Source organism: Pogoniulus pusillus, chromosome 35, assembly GCF_015220805.1.
Source record: "Pogoniulus pusillus isolate bPogPus1 chromosome 35, bPogPus1.pri, whole genome shotgun sequence".
Lineage (NCBI taxonomy): Eukaryota > Metazoa > Chordata > Aves > Piciformes > Lybiidae > Pogoniulus > Pogoniulus pusillus.
Genome location: NC_087298.1, coordinates 13,789,802 through 13,810,739, shown reverse-complemented (window position 1 = coordinate 13,810,739; position 20,938 = coordinate 13,789,802). Strand labels below are relative to the sequence as shown.

The 20,938-nt window shown below is 60.3% G+C and overlaps 1 protein-coding gene across 15 annotated transcripts in view; it reads right to left on the bottom strand.

Moving 5' to 3' along the window:
- The window catches only part of FNBP1 (formin binding protein 1), a 66,916-nt gene that overhangs the window by 13,143 nt on the left and 32,835 nt on the right, over positions 1–20,938 (bottom strand). For 3 of the 15 annotated variants that reach the window (XM_064171021.1, XM_064171017.1, XM_064171018.1), the window contains exons 6-12: positions 20,606–20,710; positions 12,149–12,277; positions 10,826–10,972; positions 7,041–7,238; positions 5,470–5,652; positions 2,858–2,947; positions 44–58 (exon numbers count right to left, since the gene is read on the bottom strand). In XM_064171021.1, coding sequence (XP_064027091.1) covers positions 44–58; positions 2,858–2,947; positions 5,470–5,652; positions 7,041–7,238; positions 10,826–10,972; positions 12,149–12,277; positions 20,606–20,710 — 867 coding nt within the window. The remainder of the gene's footprint in view (positions 1–43; positions 59–2,857; positions 2,948–5,469; positions 5,653–7,040; positions 7,239–10,825; positions 10,973–12,148; positions 12,278–20,605; positions 20,711–20,938) is intronic. The other 12 variants (XM_064171020.1, XM_064171033.1, XM_064171023.1 and 9 more) reach the window with 7 other exon arrangements.

The following is a 20,938-nucleotide window of genomic DNA, read 5'->3' as shown; positions in this document are numbered from 1 at the left end:
GAAGGTGCCGAGGACAGGACAAACCATGCCGAAATGTGCTTACCAGCTTGAGAGAAAGCTTCGTGGGGGAGTTGGAGAGAGACGGGGAGGGGAGAGAGAGAAAAAACAAAACAGAGCATCAGTAGAAGAGGAACTCCCCCGGCGGCCCTCAGCACCACCGACACGAGCCCCTCGCTGCCGGGAGGCAGGATGGGCACCACCGAGAGGTCTGTGCCAAAGTTCACAAGAGGCTCCGCTGCCAGCCGCTGCTCCCCGGCCGCGCTGCGCCGCTGCGGGGGAGGACCTGCCCGGGGCTGCCTCCTTGCAGCAGCCGCAGCAAGGGTGGGATTGGATTTCCCTCGGCGGCAGCAGCCCTGCTGGGGAGAAGACCTCGGAGCTCGCAAGCGGCTGCAGAGCAGAGCTGTGCTGGGGGGCAGGCAGCGGCTGCCTGCTGCAAGGGCTGCGGAGAAGGGGAGGCGGCCCCGGGGCTCCCGCGGCAGAGAGCGCCGAGGTGGCTCCAGGGGGCTCCGCTCTCGGGCTTGTCTGCCGGGCACAGCGTCCCTGAAACTCCCCTCGGGTGGTGCCTGCTGCTGCCTGGGCACTCGCACTCCTGTCCTGCTCTGGAACCATTTAACAACAAAGAGCTTCCACAGCCCTTCGGCCATGGAGTCAGACAAGGGCAGGACCAAGGAGGGGAGAAAAATCCCCAATCACTGCCCTGGCAGCACGGAGAGCTCCCGGAGTGACACACAGGAGGGTACTGAGCCCACCCCTCAGCTTCTACTCCTCTGGCAGCTGCCACTCGGGAGGCTCTGAGGGACAGGGACACCCAGAGTGCTGCACTGCTGCTCTCTTCCGCGCCGCGGGGCACAGGGAGCTGCTGTCTGAGACAAGGTCAGACTGCAAGGGGAGAACCGAGCCTGCAGCCAGGCTCCTGCTGCCAGCTGCACTCTGCCTGTCCTAGCAGCCCTCTGCAGCTCCGAGATGCTCCAGCTGCTAAGGGCACATCCTTGGTGCCACAAGCAGATGGAACAAGCAGCTGGGATCACCTGCAGGGAGTCCTCAGGAGCTGTCTCCACTCAGAGCTCTGCTACCTCTCTGGTCCTGCAGGACTTGGGTTTAAAAACCAGGGTGGCCCCAGCCCGTGAGGGTTCTGCCAGCATTCTCCACTGGGAGCCAATCCCAGCAGCCAGGCACGGGGGAAATCTGCCCTTGGAACAACCCACAGTGAGCCCCTGCAGAAGTGCTGTGCCCAGGGACAGCAGAGCAGCTCAGCACACACGTGGTGGCCACCACAGTGCAGCAGAAAGTCACTCTCTGGGTCTGAAAAAAGGGAAAGAAGCCCCAGGCCAGAAGCAGCAGAGAGCCCCAAGGCACTGGAGGAGAAGCAGGCTGCAGGGCCAGCCAGGGCAGCTCTCCCTGGCACAACTGCTTTGGCACTCCTGTGAACTTTAGCACAGACACGACCAGCACACACTGAGGTCCTGGGCACAGAACGAGACTGATGGAGCAGGCCCAGGCTCTACCTACGAAGCACTCTAGAGGAGGCACAGATGTGGCTGCTACATGCGCTACGCTCTCGCTACTCGCTCTACAGGCACTGCTCTGCTGCAGCAGCTGCAGCAGGGCTGCTCTCCTGCTGCAAAGTCAGCTCCTTGCAACAGCATTATAGACACTGGATGCTCAATTCGTGTGCTGTTAAGTATCACCAAAGATAAAGTAAGCAAAATAGAGACCTGATTAATAGCACTTCCCAACGGGACATGGGGGTCGTTACCGCCAGTGCGAGTCACCAAGCAGCTCCTGGCCTGCAGCCGATGCAATGCTGGAACGAGCCAGAGCCACAGCTTCCCACTCTGGCCTCTGAGCATCATCTTACAGCAGAGCAATTCGGTTTCTATACACAAATCTAAGCAGACTGGAAGGAAATCTGCACCAAACACTCAGTGACTACTGTGGGCTACTCTGTTGGGCTTTCACAGCTAGAAACTTGCTCGCAGCTCCTGGGAGAACAGGGCAGTTGCTCCCACCAGCCCCAAAGGGCCAAAATTCATTCAGACATTTCTTCAGAAGGAGCAAATCTGTTTCAAGCTGTTGTTTTAAACCAAGTCTAGCAGGGGGGAAATGGAGAGCTCAAGAGCCACAAGCTCCAATAACACATGAGAGCATGAGGGGCAGCAGGGCCATGTGTTATCAGACAGCCACGGCCACTAACCTCACTTACAGAGAGCAGGGCTGCAATCCAGCTCTGGCCTGCACACAGCCAAAGGGCATTTTCTTTCCTGGGGTCCTGGCACAGTCTCCCCACACTCTGCTTCAGAGTGTCTCGAGGTCACAGATCTGGATTCCATGAACCATCCTGAGGACAGATGGCTCAGGGAAGCTGCAGAAAGCTCTAGGGGAGCTCCACCAGCAAGGCACAGGATGTGTCCCTGCGCTGCAGGGCGCCAGAGGCTGGCTGAGGGTGCTCAAGACCACACTCATCAAAACCAGGCTGGAACAGGCCTTGAGCAACCTGGGCTGGTGGGAGGTGTCCCTGCCCACGGCAGGAGGTTGGAACTGGGTGAGCTTTAAGGTCCCTTCCAACCCAAACCTTTCCACGAATCCATGAAACAATTTGGAACCAACGCCTGGGACCTGCTTTGGTGCCCACTCCCAATTTCACAGGTCCAGCTGCCCGAATGGTGCCAATTTCAGCACTGCCAGCACTGGCAGACATCTCTGTCCTGCCCACAGTCAAAAAGCTGCAGCTTGCCCTCCCCCAGCTCCCCTTTTACCTCTTCCCAAGCACACCTCCATGGCACACTACGGGCGTTGTAAGTGGGGTTAGCGACTGTGCAGCGACGGCATGGGCTGAGCACACCATACAGGCACTTACAACATACTCCCTAGCCTCAACGGCACAGGTGGGGGTCCCTAAAGTCCTCTTCATCAGCTCTTTGTGAATATACAAAGACTGTGTCTGCTGCTGAGTCAGCAAGAGAAAACAAATCCGTTACGGTGGAGACCACGGTGGCAGCTCCGGCGGCTGCTGCTCGCCCAGCCAAGGGCAGCTGGGGCTCAGCCTACCCTGCAAGGGCAAGCTGGAAGCCTCCCAGGGCAAGAGCAAGAGTTCAGCATTCCCACAGACCCCAGAAAATGTCCCATCTTTAAAGGCTGGGCACACACACAGAGGGCCAGAGCACACCTCGGTGCTGCAGCAAGCCAGGGCTGTACCCACCCCACCCAGCAGCAGCTCCTGCGCTTGGCACAGCCAAGGCCTTGGGGTGGAATGAGTGGTCCCAGAGGCAGGGAGCAGGGCAGGTGGGGAGGGCTGGTTGGGTTCTGCTGTTTCTGCATGCTCCCAGAAGAACAAAGGAGAGGGGAAAGGCCAGACCAACAGGGAGGTGTGCAGGGGCTGAGGCAGGGGGACAGCCTGAGCTGGGGTAGTGGAGTCACCACACTGGGGTGAAGTCAACGACCTCTACTGCCAAGGAAGCCACACAAGTCCTCCACGGGCCTTTGGGAAGGGGGTTCTGACAGTGCCCCCTGTGTCCCAGCTCCCAGCCCTGTCCTCTCTGCAGGCTCCCAGCAGCAGAGACAGGCCCAGCTGATGGCAGCAAGTGCCAGTGCCCCAGCTGCCAGCGCTGCCCTGGGCTGGCTTAGCTCAGCAGGGAGGTGCTGGGGCTGCTGCTGCTATGGCAATCCAGCAGAAGCAGCCATCATGAAGACCAAGCAGCAGAAGACTGAGTTTGCTTTGACCTCCAGATGGAATCAGAACAAGCAGAGCAGGCACAAACCCAGCCATGACTTGTGCAAGGCCTTCCTCACTTCCTGCTCTCCTCTGCCTGCGCCGTCCCTACAGAGCCAGGCTTGTGCTGCACTGCTCCACCTCTCCCCGAGCTGCTGCAGTGATGGACCTGTGTGCAGGCCCAAGGCTCTCCTCTGGAGAGCAGCTGCCCTCTGTCCTCCTCAGCCCTGGGATCTTGTGATCCCAGCCCAGCACTGCTAACGCTGCTGCTCGTGCTCCTGAGCCCAGCTCGGTGCTGCGGGTGGGACAGAAACCACTCACTCATCCCTCCTCTGAAACCAGCAGCACCTGGGAGTGGCTCTGGTTTGGGTTTTGCCTGGTTGGAATGGTTTTATCTCTGGAGCTCACCTGGCACCTCCAGGAGCTTCCAGTCTGACCACCTGGCTAACATAAACCACCACGGACCTAAGGCAGGTGAAGTGACAGCTGCCAAGTGAGAGGCAGCAAGCTGCAGAGCTCTGCAGCCTCCCCTGCTCCACCTCCAGATGGACAAATCTGCCCTTGGACAGCTCAGGACCTTCTCCCTTCCCCAGTGCAAAGCACCAGAAAGGTCCTTTTCAGGATCTGAAGGCCCCATGAGATGGCAACTCCCCAGCAGAGGCCTAAGCCCCCCCTGCACTCGTGGTGTTTCCACATCCTGCCTGCAGCAGATGAGGCAGAACCTTGCAGCACTTCCCGACTGTCTCTGACTCACCCCTGAGGTCACCTCTCACTAAGTGTCAGGCTTTGGGCTGCTCTTTGCTCCACAGAACCTCCTGGAACTGAGCACTTCTGGCCCCTCCCTGCCACTTGGATAAGAGGAAAACCATTCCAAGGACCTTAACCTGGGAGCCAGAGCAATGCAAGGTCAGCAGTTCCTCAGCACGAGGCCATGTGCAGGCCTCTTTTTGTCTCATTTTGCTTACTGCCCACGAAGGCCCCAGGGAGAGAACTGAAGGCAACAGAAACACTTCCACAGCAGCTGCCCAGCATGGGAGCAGAGCTGCTGGGCTGGGAAATCACAAGCTTGTGTCTTCTGCCCCAACAGCAGTGATGGAGACAGGGCCACTGGGCCCAGAACAGGGGTGATGGCTCCCAGCCTGCTGAGGCAGACTGGTCTAGCCCCAGGCTTGGCCACGGAGGCCTTCTTTGCCCCCACAAAGTGCAAACCAGCATCGGCCCAAGCTGCACTCCAAAGCTGCTTGGCCATGCAGCAGAGGGAAGTGCAAGTGTCAGATGGTCTGAGGGATCTGCCTGGAACCAGAACTGCTTCCTCAGATCCTTCCTGATTTACTCTCCTCCTCCTGTCACTGACGTGGAGCTGAACCCACCCTGAGAGGGCAGACAAGGTGCAGCATCAGGGCCACAGCAAAGCTCTGCCTGCTGCTCCTCCAGAGCTGCTCTGCCTGCACAAAGCCACCACAGAGGGACTTGGACTTCACCTCTCAGCTCTTCCTGCCACCTCTGGCCAATCCTTCCTCTGCCCCAGCCCCGCCCAGGCCACTTCCAGCAGCAGCTGAGCTTTGTGTGGTTTCGGTCTGGGGTTTTGGACTAGAAATAGCTGGGCAGAGGTTTGGGGTTCCTTGGGTTTGTCTGCGTGTGTGGGGACAGAACACCAAAGGGGTTGGTTCAAACAGGGAGGCTTCACAGAACAGAACATGCAATAAAAGCCTGAGGAGGGGAGGGAGAGGAGAGAGAGAGGAATCCGGAGCAGAACTTACCCCACGCTTTAGGCTCCTGAAGCAGTGGATTTTGGGTTTGGAGGTCATGAACTCGTTGAAGCGATGGGAGAGGGGTTCCTTTGGCTGCTTGGGAGACTGGGGGCCGTTGGGAACAGCAGAGGGTGAGGCAGAGGCAGGGGGAGGAGGAGGGGGCTGATGAGGGGACGTTAAAAGGGACATAAGCTACGTGTAAGAGATGGAGAAGTGACAGGATAAAAAAAACCAAAACAAAGAGATAAAACACAAAACGAAAACAAGCATCAAAACCAACACTTGGCCCAGGGGAAAGAAACCAATCCAAAGTTACCTACCAAAGCCAGGCCATGGCTCAAGAGAGGGGCAGGGGAGGGGGCAGCAGTGCTCTAGGATGCTGTTAGATGGAGGATGGGATGGAGGCTTAAGCAGTGGTGCCACAGGAGAGCAACACAAAGTCGGTGGAGAGGAAGCTCATGCAGGCTCCCAGGCAGTGCTGCCCCCAGCGATTGCCCTGTTCTGCTCTGTGCACAGCTCCGAGAAACCCACAGGAGACAGCCTGCAAGTGCCTCAAGTTAGATGGATCAGGTAAGGAAGGGACCTTAGTGCCCAGCAGAGTTTCTATCATCTGGAAGACAACAAACCAGATTCTTCCTGCTTCCAGGCCACACCCTGGCCCTGCGGCACACTGCCCCTGCAGAACCCCTGCACCACGCTGCCCCTGGCACCATCCCTGCACCACGCTGCCCCTGGCACCACCCCTGCACCACGCTGCCCCTGCAGATCTGCTCAGCCCTGGCCTCACTTCCTGGCTCCAGTGATGCAAGCACCAGACAGAGCTCCCCCCTGCCCCAGCAATGACCTATCTGGGGAGATGCTTTCTGCCTCTGATTAGCAGCAGAGGTTTGGGAAAGGTCGCAGCAAGGCCAAAGCTCCTCTGGGCTGCTGTCCGAGCCAGCCAGCCCGGCCCCCCCGAGGCGCCCTGGTGGCCCAGGTGAGTGCTGCCATGCACTACGGTGTCAGACACGACAGTGGGATGGGAGAAGGCTGGATGGAGACAGCGGTTCAGGAGGAGCTGCTCAGGGCAGCTGCTCTGTTAGTTGTGCTCCGTTAGTCGTGCTCAGGAAGGATGAGCCCCAGCAGCCCTGCCCCAGCCACCCACCTGCTGCACCCAGGGCACAGGCTGAGGAGACAACACAAGTGAGAAGCCAAGGAGAGGTTCAGAAGGCTCAGAACAGTGGTGCCAGGGGAAAGCTCCCCATGGGAGCCAGGTTAGTTGGCACACATGGCACTAGCTCAGCGGCTTACAATTCCTTCTGAGTTAGGAACAGGAATGACCATGGCAGAGATGTGACAACTGAAGGGAAATGATCAGTGACACTGCAATGTAATTAGGGCAATTATACAGGAAAAACAAAAATTCTGAGGACTCCAAGAGGCTCAAACAACCAAAGACTACCACAAACACCACGGCACGACACCAGCTGCCAGCGTCTGACCCCAGAGCCTCTCCGCGCCTGGTCCCGCCAGGCTTTGCAGCAGGACGCAGCTCCCTGACATCCACACCTAGCACCAAGCTCAGCTCTGCACCTCAGTACCTTATTTTTCTTGATGAATGGCCACAGCTTGCCCTTGGACTTGCTGCCAAACTTGGGCTCAGACTTGCCATCCCCCTTGGAGTTGGAGAGGCTGGACTCAGACACCGTCCGCTTCATCGGCTGCGTGAAGTCCTCGAACTCAACGTCCCCTGGGGGCTCAAACCCTGACTTGAAGGCTTCTATGACCAGCTGAGAGTCCTGCAAAGGCACAAGGGGGAACAGCTCTGAGGGGAAGGCTTCTATGGCCAGCAGGGCAAGGGAAGGGATTCTGCCCCTTGGCTCTGCTCTCCTCAGACCCCACCTGCAGTCCTGGGTGCAGTTCTGCAGCCCCCAGCACAAGCAGGACATGGAAGTGTTGGAGCCAGTCCAGAGGAGGCCACCAAGATGCTCAGAGGGCTGCATCAGCTCTGCTCTGAGGAGAGGCTACAAGAGCCAGGCTGGATGAGGCCTTGGACAACCTGTTCTAGTGGGAGGTGTCCCTGCCTATGGCAGGGGTTGGAACTGGCTGAGCTTTGAGGTCCCTTCCAACCTAAACCATTCCATGATTCCATGCCTAGCTGTGAGTCCTGCCATGGCACAAGAGGGCACAGCTCAGGCTCACCTCAGGTCAGAGTTGGGTGGCACAGAGAACCAGTAGAGGGACAAGCAAGTTTGTCACAGTGATCAGCCTCATGCCTGGGGCCCTGCCAGAGGCAGGAATCACAAATGGCAGGGGCTGGAAAGGCCCTCTGGAGATCATGGAGTCCACAGGAACATATGCAGGTGGGAGGAAGCTGTGCCACCACTACCCAGTGCCCACTGAGACCAGCCTGTGGGGCTGCCACAGCTGTGGATTCCCAGCCCCTGGTACCAGGACAGGGCTCTAGGACCAGAGAACTTCTCTTGGCCTCCTTTTCACTGCCATGAAATGCTTTGAGGCCCAGCCCCCACGAAGTGCCCTAACCAAGCCCCAGGCACAGCCCAGCAGCCAAACAGGCCCAGCTGCTGAGGTGCTGAGTGCAGGGAAGGGCACAGCAGGCAGCCCACAGTGAGCAGGTCTCCAGGCTGCGCCAGACAGGATGCTCCAAGCTGGGAGCAGCACTGGCTGCAGCCTCAGCTTCATGGTGGATCCTAAACAATCAACTCAGGGACACAGAGCAGGGCAGCTCCAGTCCCCACCAGCTGATGTCTGCAGGTAACACTGGAGGAGGACTCAGGTGGGAGAGGAAGAGCTGCAGAGCTCAGGCTGAGCTGCGCTGAGCAGAGCACAGCTGCAGGAACTTCATGGGCTTCTGAGGGGTAAATGAAACCTTTAGGTCCTTGAGCTAGCAGCTGCCCTGTGCAGCTCCTGCTCAGCTTGCAGGGAGGCAGAGGAATCCCCTCCACGAGCTCATCAAAACTCCCCCAAATCTAAATACCTCAAGAGATGTTTTTAAAGCAGCCACAGATGCATGACAGAGAAGGCAGAGACAGCCCCGAGGCTACACCCAGCACCCGCTGCTGCTTTGTCCTCAGCACGCAGCTTTTCAGCTTTCCCCCTTTGTTTCAGTGCTCCTTCCATGGCCTCAAAGCATCTCTGCACCACAATGGAGCTAAAAATAGCTGCGTGCTGAATCCATCACCGAGACAATGTCCTAACAGCAGCTCCAGAGCCCACAGCAGCTTCACTTTGTCTGCTGCTGGAGCCTTCTTGAGGTTCTGCACAGGCTCACCCAGCAGTCACCACAGCTCACCCCTGCAATGTGACCTCTGTGCTGAGCTGGGAGGAGAAGGAGATGGAAAAGCTGCAGATTTAGAGCTGCAGGAGAAACAGGACTGAGCAGCATCCCCAGGCAGCCTCTGCTGCTCCCAGCAGGAGCTCTGCCCACCCCAGAGAGGGCACAAAGCAACCCCCTGCCCGCAGCTCCACATGCAGTGACCAAGCCTGAGCAGCTGGCAGGAGGCAGAACTCTGCCAGACTTATGCTGTAAAGAAGACAGCAAATATTGAATCTGCCCTCCTGGCAGCCTGGGTCTTAACAGCATCCAGTGGCACATGGGCCTGGGGAAGAGAAGGCTGCAGGGAGGCCTCAGAGCTGCACTTCAATAGCTGCAGGGGGCCTGCAGGCAGGCTGGGGAGGGGCTGGTCAGAGGGGCCTGTGGGACAGGCGAGGGCAGTGGTCTGGAACTGGAGCAGGGCAGAGTTAGGGTGGGCAGCAGGAGGAAGCTCTGCACAGTGAGGGTGGGGAGAGACTGGCACAGGCTGCCCAGGGAGGTGGCTGAGGCCTCATCCCTGGAGACATCCAAGGTCAGCCTGGATGTGTCCCTGGGCAGCCTGCAGGGGGTTGGCCAAGATGCCCTCTGAGGGTCCCTTCCAACCCAGTGCAGATCTGCTCCCTGTGCCTCTCCTCCCACCCTGCAAGAGCAATGCTGAACCCCTTGGCCCCCTCAGCTGCTCTGCAGGAGCTGAGCAGGAAGCAGGACTCAGCTCAGGAGTGCTGCCAGCCCAGGCCATCGCCAGGCTGTGGGCACTGAGCAGCTCAGGACAGATGGCAGTGAAGAGGGGGCACGGGCAGCTCAAGAGGCAGTGTGCCACAGGCTGCTTGCGTCTGAAACGCTAATGGGAGCCGTGGAAAGGGCTGAAGGGGCAAGCAGAGGCTCCGCTGACAAAGGGGGCAGCAGCCCTTGTGCTAAGTGCAGCTGAAGGCTCTCCAGCAGCCTTTTGACCAGGGAGGCTTCTTTTAACTCCAGCAAGGATGGGCAGAAGTCTGCCAGAGCTCCTTCACAGCTTGCCAGCAGAGCTCACAGCTGCAAAGGAAGGTTTGAGAGCAAAGCAGAGGCTTTGCCAGAGCTGTTTGTGGCAGTTTCTGTAAGCAGCACTTGAAACCCTTCCACTGTCACCAGAGTAACTGGAATCTGCTTCTGCAGCACTCAATGCTCTGCCCGTGGGACACAGAATCCATCAGGATCAGAACTGGTGATTAGCAGGGAGCTGGAACTCTGCCCAGCAGCTTCCCCTGCCGTGCAGGAGCCTGGTTTGCAACCAGAGGGGCTCAGAGATTCATGAGTGCAGCAGGGGGAGAGGCTGCTGCTGGAAGGGAAGCACAAGAAGGGGGAAGTGGCTGCTCGGTGGGCCTGGGAAACAATCTGAGCACTTCCTGCCTCAGACAAGGCAGCCTGGGGGTGAGGAGCTGCTCTCTGCTCGTCCTGACTGCAAAGCTCTCCCGCTGCTGCCTGCACCCAGGACTGAAGTCCCCACGCAAGTGATGGGTGCTGAGGAGCACAGAAGGGACCCCCAAAGATCTAACCCAGGCCCCTGCCAGAGCAGGGTCACTCAGGAACACCTCCGGGTGGGCTTTGGAAGCCTCCAGAGAAGACTCCACAGTCTCTCTGGGCATCAGCACCCCCAAACCAAACAGGTTTCTCCTCACGTTGAGGTGGAGCCTCCTGGGTTCCAGCTTGTAACTGAGACCCCACCTGGAGTGCTGCCCCCAGTCCTGGAGCCCGTTAGAGGAAGGGTCCCAGAGCCTGGCACAGGCTGCCCAGAGAGGCTGTGCAGACTCCTCTGGAGCCTTTCCAGGGCTGTCTGGATGCGTTCCTGTGTGCCCTGAGCTGGAGCCTCCTGCGCTGCAGCTTCCATCCACTGCTCCTTGTCCTGCTCCAGGGAGCGAGTGAGAAGCGAGGCCGATTCTGTGATTCGGTCACACACCACTGGGCACCGCCGCGCCGAGCCTGGCACCTCTGCTCAGATGCCCCCCCCACGCTCGGCAGCCGGAGGGCTCACAGCCTGCTCGGTGCCCCCCGCCCCCGCCAGGCGGCGCCACTCACGCTGCGGGGGTCGATCTGCTCCGCCGCCTTGGTGATCTCGTCCAGGCACTTGCCGATGATGGGCGCCACCTGCCGGTCCACCTCCGCGAACGTGCGCATGGACTCGCCGAGCCGCACGATCCTCCGCGCCTCCATCTCCTGGATGCGCTGCAACGCCACAGCCCGCTCGGACCGCCCCGCCCCGGCAGCACCGGCAGCACCGGCAGCCCCGGCCGGGCCAGCCGCCCTGCTGAGGCACCGAGCAGTGCCCGTCCCCTCCCGCGCCGGGGGCCCAACCTCTTCTGCCTCTCCACCCTCAGTCTCCCCTCTCCCAGCTCAACGCCATTGTCCCTCGTCCTGGCACTCCCAAGCCCTTGTCGAGAGTCCCTCCCGAGCTCTCCTGGAGCCCCCTCAGGCACTGGAAGGGCTCCCTGGAGCCTTCTCCAGCCCCAGCCCCCTCAGCGTGTCCCCAGGGGAGGTTTCTCCAGCCCCTGGAGCCATCTCAAGAGCCTGGTCTGAAGCAGCATGCAGCAGCAGGAGCTGCCGAGCTGAGAAGCTCCAGTCACGGGCACAAAGATGTCCATTGGCTGGGCACTGCCAGGAGCACCTCGTCAGGGACCCCTGCTCCCTCAAGGCCTGTACTTCCCACCTCCGATGCCCCAGCCCACGGGCACGGCCACGGACAGCTCCTGCTCCCCTGCAGCCCCCTCCCTTCACCCAGCCAAGCACAGAGCCTGGTGCCAGGCAACAGAGCTCTGCTGCCTTTTTGCTTCTTCCTCTACAGCATCTTTGCTCGAGGCCTTTGCCACTGCCCACTGCAGAGCTGCCCTGGTGGAAGCTGCCACGTGCGGGGCTGAGGCAGGCTGCAGAGGGCTGAGGCTTCCCAGCTGGAATGCTGACTCCTGCCCCAGGCACACAACCATGCTCCCAGTGCCCAGCCGCAGGGCATTCCCACGGCTGGCACAGTCCATCGGGACAGGTCACCCTGCCTTCCCCAGGGCTGCCCCCTCGCAGAGGGGCAGTTTCTCCTCCCAGGCTTCTCCATCCTTCCAGAGGCTGCACAGAGCACTGGCAGCAGTGCCAACCCCCCCCCCCCACAGAGCACTAGGCAGTGACAGAGCCCAGACACCTGCAGCAGCCCACCCTCAGCCCAGCCTGCCCTCTGCCCAGATGCCCGCAGCAGCCCACCCTCTGCCCAGCCTGCCCAGCCTGCCCTCAGCCCAGTGTGCCCAGCATGCCCAGCCCGCGCTCAGCCCAGCGTGCCCACTGTGCCCTCTGCCCAGCCCGCCCTCAGCCCAGCATGCCCAGCCTGCCCTCTGCCCACCGTGCCCAGCCTGCCCTCACCTGGAAGATGGTTGGGATGTGTGTGTAGTAGTGCTCGTGCTGCTCGCCGTTGAACCTCTGCAGCATGGAGCTGTACTCAGCCTTGCTGTCCTCTGCCATCTGCTGCCGCAGCTGGGCCTGCTGCCTGGCCTGGGGAGGCACAGCAAAGGCTTCACTCACCCTGCCCGGGCTTTGGGGCACTTCTCACCTGCCTGCCCCGGGCAGCAGGCAGCACAGGCACCTCAGGTGGCTCTCTGCAGGCTTCAGCTTGTGGCTCCCTCCTGTTTTACCAAACAATTCACCCACACCAAGCACCACCTCAGAGTGCCTCAGCTGCTGCTGCTCTCTTCTCTTAGAGAGTTCTGAGGGTTGGGAAAGCCTCCAAGGTCACCCAGCCCAACACCAACCCCGCCATGGGCACTGCACCACAGGGCCCTTGAACACCTCCAGGCATGGGGACTCCGGCAGCACCCCGGGCAGCCTGTGCCAGCACCGACTCTCCATCCCATAACCAAGCTCTGCCTGCACAGCACCACTGCAGGGCTTTTTCCCCTCCTAGCCCAAAGGCCACAGATGTTTTCTGGACACTCTCCTCCTCCCCAGACCTGCTGGCTGGCAGGATGCTGGGGGCAAGGGGAGCCACACGAGAGCCCTGCCATGCTTCTGCCTCACTTCTGACCCCAGGGCAAGGCCTCCTGGCTCTGCCCCCAGCGTGCCCCTAGAGAGCCCTTCCTCACCGCCCCGGTGTGACGAGCAGCAGGCAGGGGCAGCCTGGGCTGGGCAGCAGCCGAGCCACAGCTCCCTTCCTATTTTTACCCCGAGGGATGATTTGCTCCAGCAGAGCAGAGCAGCACAGGGCAATTAATCTCACTTCTCTCCCTGAAGAGTCTGTCCCCGAGTGACCCTTTGCTATTCTCTGCTCCCCCCTCCCAGCTCTGCTCCCCCAGCCCTTCTGTTCCCTGCTCCACTGCCCACTGCCATTCCCTTGCTCTCTCTCTCCCATCTGCTGAGCTTTGCTGCCTTTTCCTTCCTCGCTGTTGGCCTTCACACAGCAGCTCTTCCTCCTCTTCCCCTCCCCCCTACATCCCGTGTCCACCCCTGACATCTCCCCTCTCCCCCACTGGGCATTCACAGGGCTCCTGCAGTCCCTCTCCTCCTGCCCCAGGCTGTGCCCCAAAGCCTTGCTCTAGCCTCTGCCACCGACGGCAGCCAGCCCAACACTTGGCCTTGGAGATGAAAACTGCCCTCAGGTTGCCCTCACCTCTCGGGCAGCCTCCTCAGTGCCTGCTGCCAAGCCAGCCCTGGGACACTGTTGTGAGCATCCAGAAGGGCTCCTGCTCAGACACTGCCTCCGTGTCACAGCAGTCCCCTCCAGGAAGGAGCAGGGCAGGCTGCTGGAGCAACCACTGCAAGGCTCTGGGGTGCTGCAGGGACTCTGAGTCCCTGCAAGGCTCAGGGAGAGCTGAGGGCAGGGCTGTGCTGCCAGCTGCTGCAGGCAGACAACAGCTTTCTGACAACAAATCCATGGAGCAGCAAATCCTGGAACATTTTAGCAACCAGACCTGGAAGGTAACAAATTCTGCCAGGTCTCAGATCTCAGCTTGCAAAGGAACAGGCTCCCCCCGGGCCAGCTCACCTCAGCCTTTCTTTCACCCCAGTCCAGCCACTCCTGCAAGCACAGACCACCGGAGGCATCTCCCCAGCCCCTTCACATTCTTGCTACAAGACTCACTCAAGCACCAGGAGGAAATGCTGGGCAGCAGCAGGGGCAGGTGGAGAAGACTCAGACTATGAGCAGAGAAATCAGTTTCACAGGGGCAAAGCCCCAGGCAGCCTCTCAGCCCTGCCAAGGGCTCCTGCCAAGGGGCACTGCAGAGATTTACCTGCTGCAGACATGCTCCAAGGAGCCAAAGCAATCCATGCCCTGCCCAAGTGCCACAGCTTGGTGAGCTCTACCACCCCACACTGCCACAGCTCTACAGCAAATAGGGCTGGCACTCGGCCTGGCCTCGCTCTGCACACGCAGAGGTGCCCATGCACAGGTGCCAGCTGCCAGGCCGTGCCTGGCTCCCAGCACGCCCTCAAGGGCCAGATGCTGCAGATCAAGACTCATTTGTGAGCATCATTCTCGTCCTCTAAGAGGAACCCATTGTCTGAGCTGCCCTCTGCAGAGCCCCAGTGCCACTCCCCGGCTGGCTCCTCTGCTTCCACTGGGCATGACGCAGCTCAGGAGCCTGTGCCCTGCTCTCTGGTGGGGGCAGAGCACCAAGAAGTCCATTTGTGATCCATCCCCAGGCAGCTCCAGCGAGCAGGAAGCCATCAGGGCTCACTTGCATGAGTGAGGTCAGTGGCTGGAGCTGAGCAGAGGGTGGACGAGGAGCAGACCAAAGGACCTTTGCTGGCCCCAAAGGAGAGGAGGCAGCAGCTGAGGAAGGGACTCTGGGCATGCTCCGAAGCAGAGAGCTTTGGTATGAGAGCCCCAGCAATGCTCTGCTCCTCCTGGCCCTGTCATGTCTCTGGCAAGCTCCAAACACTTGGAATATTTTTCCAGTGAGTTATCTGGATTTTAAAATACAAATATAGTGAAAAAGAGTCCAGAAGTTTCTTTGTTCCTTCACTGGAGTCTGGCACTTGGGCTGCTGTCATCACTGGGTCCCTGCACTCTGCTGGAGCACAGAATGATGGGAGGGAGCTGATGACACTGAGAGGAAGGGCTGCAGTGGCCTGGAGCTGCAGAGAGTCACAGCAGCTCTCCAGCAGTCACTTCTGGCTCAGCCTCTCAGCAGAGAGAGTTTTGCCTTCTTCCCTGCTCAGCTGAGAGAGGTGGCAGGGGCAGGGGCTTGGAATGCAACAACAGAAATCCTCCCCACCCTGAAGAGAGGAAAGGAGAAGGGAGGTGCTCTGGAGGCGTTGGTGGGGAGAAGATGAGCAGCAGTTTGCTCCCTGCACACCTGTACAGGAGACCTCAGAGCTGCCCCTCAGGAGCTGCAGGCACCCTGCAGAAGGCTGGGGAGGGGCAACGGTTTGAGACTGCAGCAGGGGAGATGCAGGACAGCAGGAGGAAGTTCTTCAGCACAAGGGCAGTGAGACTGGCACAGGCTGCCCAGGGAGGTGCTGGAGACCTCAGCCCTGCAGACATTCAAGATCAGCCTGGGCAGCCTGCTCTAGTTGGAGGTGTCCCTGCTGCAGGGGGGCACAACACAAGCCCTTGTGTGGGGCTGGCTGCAGGGCTCTGCTCCCCCAAACCCTTGTGTGGGGCTGGCTGCAGCAGCCAGGCTGAGCCAAAGCCAGCGGTGCCTAGGGCAGCTGCCAGCAGCCAGGCTGTGCCTGCCATGGGGTCTCCAGCTCAGCAAAGGGCCAAGGGCTCTGCTGGGAACAATCTCCTCGGGCACATTCCAGCAGCAGCAGAGGGTCAATAGGGACAGTGTCTGCTGGGGCTGCACAGACAAAAACTGCAGCTCCCCGAGGCTGCTCTGGTGGGAGGGAGATGGAGAACTGAAAAGGGCAGAGAAAAGCCTTGGCTGCTGTTCAGCAGATCCACGCCGGGTGGAACAGTTCCACATCTCAGCAGCCTCTCTTGTGCAGGATGCCAGTTCCCAGTCAAAACTCTGCTCCAGTTTTCTTTCCCCTTTCTTTTCTCCCACTCTTCCCCCCCCTCTCCTTTTCCAAACCCAGACAGCATGTGAGCTGCAGCCCTGCCAGGGCCCTGCCTGCCAAGAGAGAGCTGTCTTTGGTAAACCCAGCACCAGACTGAAATGCAAACACAAGAATCCACCCCCAGCCCCCTCCCAGTGACCCAACCCCTGCAGAATAGCTTAATGATAAAGGCAGGCTCAGAAACACTTCACCAATCTCAGGAATGCTCTCAATTGCTCACAGATTTTTCAGCTGCAGGCTCTGGGCCTCCCTCCACAGCCAAGCTCACAGAGCTGCTCTGTTAGCAGCAGGCACCAGCACCACCAGCAGAAGGACTCCTCTTGGTAGCAGCCACCCTGGCAGCCCTTGCAGGATCATTAATACCAGTGGGCATCCTGCCAGGCTCCTCCAAACAGGGCCAGGATACCAGGCTTTGATTTAGAGCCTCCAAATCAGGCTCCATTCTCTCCTACCCTACAGTAACCACTTTGGACTCTCTGAACTGGCAAAGGACTCTGGCACAGGCTGCCCAGGGAGGTGGCAGAGACCCCAGCCCTGCAGACATTCAAGACCAGCCTGGCTGTGTCCCTGGGCAGCCTGCTCTACTTGGAGGTGTCCCTTGTGCCTGCAGGGGAGGTGGACAAGGTGACCTTGGAGGGTCCCTTCCAACCACTGCAGTCAGTTAAGCTGTGCTCAGAGCAGCCTGAAGCTGTGCAAGAGAAGAAGCAAGAACTGCAGCTTGTGCCCAGGGTCCTGGGGCATGGCAGCAGCTGAGAGGTGAGCAGGCTGCAGTTCCAAGGACACCTAACTGATGGGGAGGCAAGGTTGAGTGGGCTTGAGGGAGGCAGCACCAAGCAGAGATGCCTCCAGAGCCCTGGGCAGCAGTGCTTAGGTGTTTGGAGGGCTGCTCAGCTGCACCAGCAGAGGCAGTGGAATCCTGTCAGGTAGGGCTGCAAGCACTGGACACAAGTAATGGGAACTGCAGATTGCTTTGCTCATACTTGGAATACTGGGCACAGGCCTGGGCAGCTCCCTCCAAGCCCTGAAACACAGCCAGGGGGGAGGGAAGCTCCCAGCAGGAATCTGCTCACCGTAAGCTCCAGCCTCATGGGTACAGGAGAGTCTCCTGGACTGAAAAACCCACACGGGGAGCTCAGCTCTGAGGCCTCTGCTTGGTCTGCCCTCAGGGCTTGAACAGGTCAAGAGAGCTGCTGGGAAGCTCTGACAGAATTGGCTGCCCCTAAAGCAGGTTGGCTCTGACAAGCTGCACACAAAAGGCTCTGCAGGAGCTGAGGATGCTCAGGGCCACAGCATGGGCTAGAAGGGACCTTCAGGACCATCCAGTTCCAACCCCCTGCCATGGGCAGGGACACCTCCACCAGCCTCATCCAGCCTGGCCTTGAACATGTCCAGGAACCCCTGATCCACAGCCTCCCCGGGCAGCCTGTGCCAGTGCCTGCCCACCCTCACTGGAAAGGTGGTGCAGTCCCCATCCCTGGGGGTGTTCAAGGACCATGTGGCTGTGGCACCCAGCACATGGCTTGGTGCCCATGGTGGGGTTGGGCTGATGGTTGGACTGGATGATCTTAGAAGCTTCTCCAAGCCAAACAATTCCATGGTTGTCAGCAGGGGGACTTCCATCCCCCTCCAGGCTGCACAAGCAGGGCACCTCCTGCCCTCATCCCCCTGGGCACCACTCGGGGCACTCCAGGAGCCTCTCTCAGCAGCAGCATTTCTACAGCTGTGCACTGCAAGACTGCCAGAGATGCAGCTCCTGACTGCCCCAGGCAGGGCAAGAGGACAAGGTCTGCCTGGGTGAGGAGGGGCACAGACTCCTTACACTGCACCCAAGGAAGGTGGCAGGAGCAAAGGGAAGGGAAAGTTGAGCTTGAGGCAGGAAATGCCAGGGTCTGCAGGCAGAGCTACAGCCTGGCTATTGACTTAGCAGCTTGTATGCCTTTATGCCAATCTGAAGCTATTCTGCAACTCACAAATCTTGGATGGGGCAGACCTGGCAGAGGGCACTGAGGACAGCCCCTGGAGACAGCAGCAAGCCTGAGCTGTCTCCTGTTGCATTGTCACTTTGGCACCAGGGCAAGGCAAGAGCAGTGCACCTGAGAGCCAGAACAGGAACACCTCTGAGCTTAGACACAACAGGAGTGGGCACAGAAGAGAGGAAGGAATGGGAACTGTGCAGTGACTTTGGATCCAGGTCTGGATCATTCTGGAGTCCTGAGCTGCAATGAGCTGAGGCAGCTGCAAGCCCCTGAGAAAGCAGATTGAGGAAAAGCTTCCTGCCCTAGAGGGGTGCCTGCAGGGCAGGAACACAAACCAAACCTCCCTCCAAGCTCGTCCTCTCTGGGTGTGGGTTGAAGACTTCCTAAAGATGAGTCAGAGCAAACAAAACCCCCAGCAGTGGCAGAAGCTCCCTGACTGATGGGAGCTGAAGGTCAGGTTTGCACCGTGTGGCTTTCCAAATCCCCTGACACTGAGCTGCTTCCTAAATCCTCACCTCAGCTACAGTCATCTCAAAACCAGCCAAGGTGGAAGCCTCTGAAGGCAGCAGGAACAAAACTCCGAGGGTGGTGCTGAGCTGGCGCCAGGACAGCAGCCCTGCAGCTCTCCCAGGGCTCCTCTTTGTGCCCAGGGCTGCAGCACAGAGCTGCCACCGGCAGCAGGAGACAGGGATGGGGCTGGATGGCCCCGCGGGGTCCCAGCCCCAGCCTGCACCCGGCTCTGAAGCAGCTGCTCGACGCCCGCCCTGAAGGCAAACTGCCCCCACCTGGGCACCGCCGCAGCCCGGCACAGGGACGGGTCCTGCCCGACCCCCAGCTCAAAGCACAGCTGAGGGCACCGAGAGCAGAATGCCCTCCCCCTGCCTGGCCTCCGCCACTTCCTCTGGCGGCGGCCCCTGAGCAGCCTGCGCTGCTCGCAGCCCTCCAGCAGAGCTGCTGAGGAGCGCAGGGAGCCCGCGGAGGCAGCGCTGCGCAGCCCCGCGCATTGCTCAGCGCTGGAGCAGACAGCAGAGCGCTGCCTTATATGTCCCGGGCTCCGCCAGGGCACAGCCATGCCCCACACGGGCACGGAGCAAAGCAGCTCTGCCGTGCCGTGGAGCCCTCAGCTCGCCAGAGCAGGAGAAGGCTTCCAGAGGCACCGGCAGGCTCCCCGGCAGCAGCAGCAGCTCCTGAGGCTGCTTGCACAGCTCCGGACCCTGGACTTTGCCAGCACCTTCGTGGGGACTCCTGCAGCTCTCTGCAGGTGCTGGCTGCAGGGCACGGCTCGGGGAGCTGCTCAGGGCCCCAGCCCATGCTGCTCCTGTGGCACTGCAGGACTGCTGCAGGCACTGCTGCTCCTGCCCCGTGCTCCCGCCGAAGGAGGGCAGCGGCCAAGCCGTAAGGGCAGGAGGAGGCAGAAGGGCTGCAGGAGGAGGTGACAGTCACCATGCTGCTGACCTCCAGCACCTCCAGGCCAACAATGCCCCATTCTGCCCCGAGAGCTGTGGCAGAGCCAGGCCAGTCACACGGGCAGGGCCAGGCAAAGAAAGGGCATCATTGAGAGCCTGCCCTGGCTGCGCCCAGGCTCACACATGCCCTTGGCAAACACTCTGCTCTCTGTTCAGCAATATTATTCCACATTCCACTCGTTTTGATAACCTTTTCCTTCTCCATCCACCCCAGTGAGTGACTGCAGAGCCAGCCAATGCCTCTCCAGCTTCCCCGGCACTCCCGGCTGCTCCAGGCTCCCTTTCTGCCCCTCGGAAGGCAGCACTGAGCCCTGCTCTGCAGACACACGACGAGAAGCAGGGACGGGCAGGAGGGGACTCCCTCTGCCTCCATGCCCCGGCAGGGAGCAGCAGGCCCCAGGATGGAGCCAGCACCACCCCACACAGAGCAGTCACCCACCCTGGCCAGGCCTGGAGTGCCTCAGCCCCTCCTGCAGGGAGCAGCCCTCAGCTCTGTGCCCTCTGGCACAGCCTGGCTCCGGAGCACTCTGGGGCAAGCCTTAATTCTCCCTCGGACAAAGCCACATCCCGGAGACAAAGCTGCACTGGTCCTCCCCTGGCAGAGGAGCCCCCACATGGGGCCACATCTTCACCCCCCGGCAGGAGCTCAGCTCCCGGGGGCCCAGGCAAGCCCGGGGCAGAGGATCAGGGGTGGGGACACAGAGCTAAGGGCCAAGCCCTGCAGCTGCCTTCGATGTGCAGGAGGCCTGAGCTCTGCCTGCCCTCCTGCCCTCACTCCTGCCTGCATCCCGGACGCTCTCTGTCCCCAGCCTCACCTGCCCAGCTCACTGCCAGCTCTGACAGGCTGGAAGCAAAAGCTCAGGCTGAGAGCTGACTGAGAGCAGAACCAAACCCTGCCACATCTGCTGCTGCCTTCTACCCACGTGAAGGGAACCCAGGGGAGAGAAGTGCCCTGACAGGTTGTGACACAGTGGCTCTGACCCACACGACTCCAGGCCTCATCCAGGAGCTCCTCCAGAGCCATCTCATGCCAAGAGAGATCTCTGCAGAGCTCTCTGCCCCTGGGTGCCTTCCAAAGCTCTCTGGATGCAGTACTCATGGCCATGGAGGTGTTCAAGCCAAGCCTGGATGGGGCACTCAGTGCCACGGTCTGCTTGACTGGATAGGGCTGGGGGACAGCTTGGAGGTCTCTGCCAACCTGGGTGATTCTATGGTGTGGCAGTGGCCCTGGCAGTGCCAGCTGATGGTTGGACCTGATGATCTTTAAGATCTTTTCCAGCCACGGTGACCCTGAGGCCTCCCTGGGTGGCTGCAGACTGCCTTCAGTCACTGAGCAGCAGCAGTGAGGCTCTGGAGCTGCCCCCCCACGTCCCCCTCACCTTCTCCACGTCTGCCTTGGTGACGTTGATGTCAGCATCCATCCTCTCGAAGTGCTGCTGTGCCCTCTCCGCCTCCTTGCAGTCACGCTCGAACCTCCTCTTGCTCTGCAGGGCCAGAGGACAGCCCTGCACTGCTGCCCTGCGCTGCTGCCACCCCAACAGCCCTGCTGCCCTGCGCTGCTGCCACCCCAACAGCCCTGCTGCCCTGCACTGCTGCCACCCCAACAGCCCTGCTGCCCTGCACTGCTGCCCTGCGCTGCTGCCACCCCAACAGCCCTGCTGCCACCCCAACAGCCCTGCTGCCACCCCAACAGCCCTGCTGCCCTGCACTGC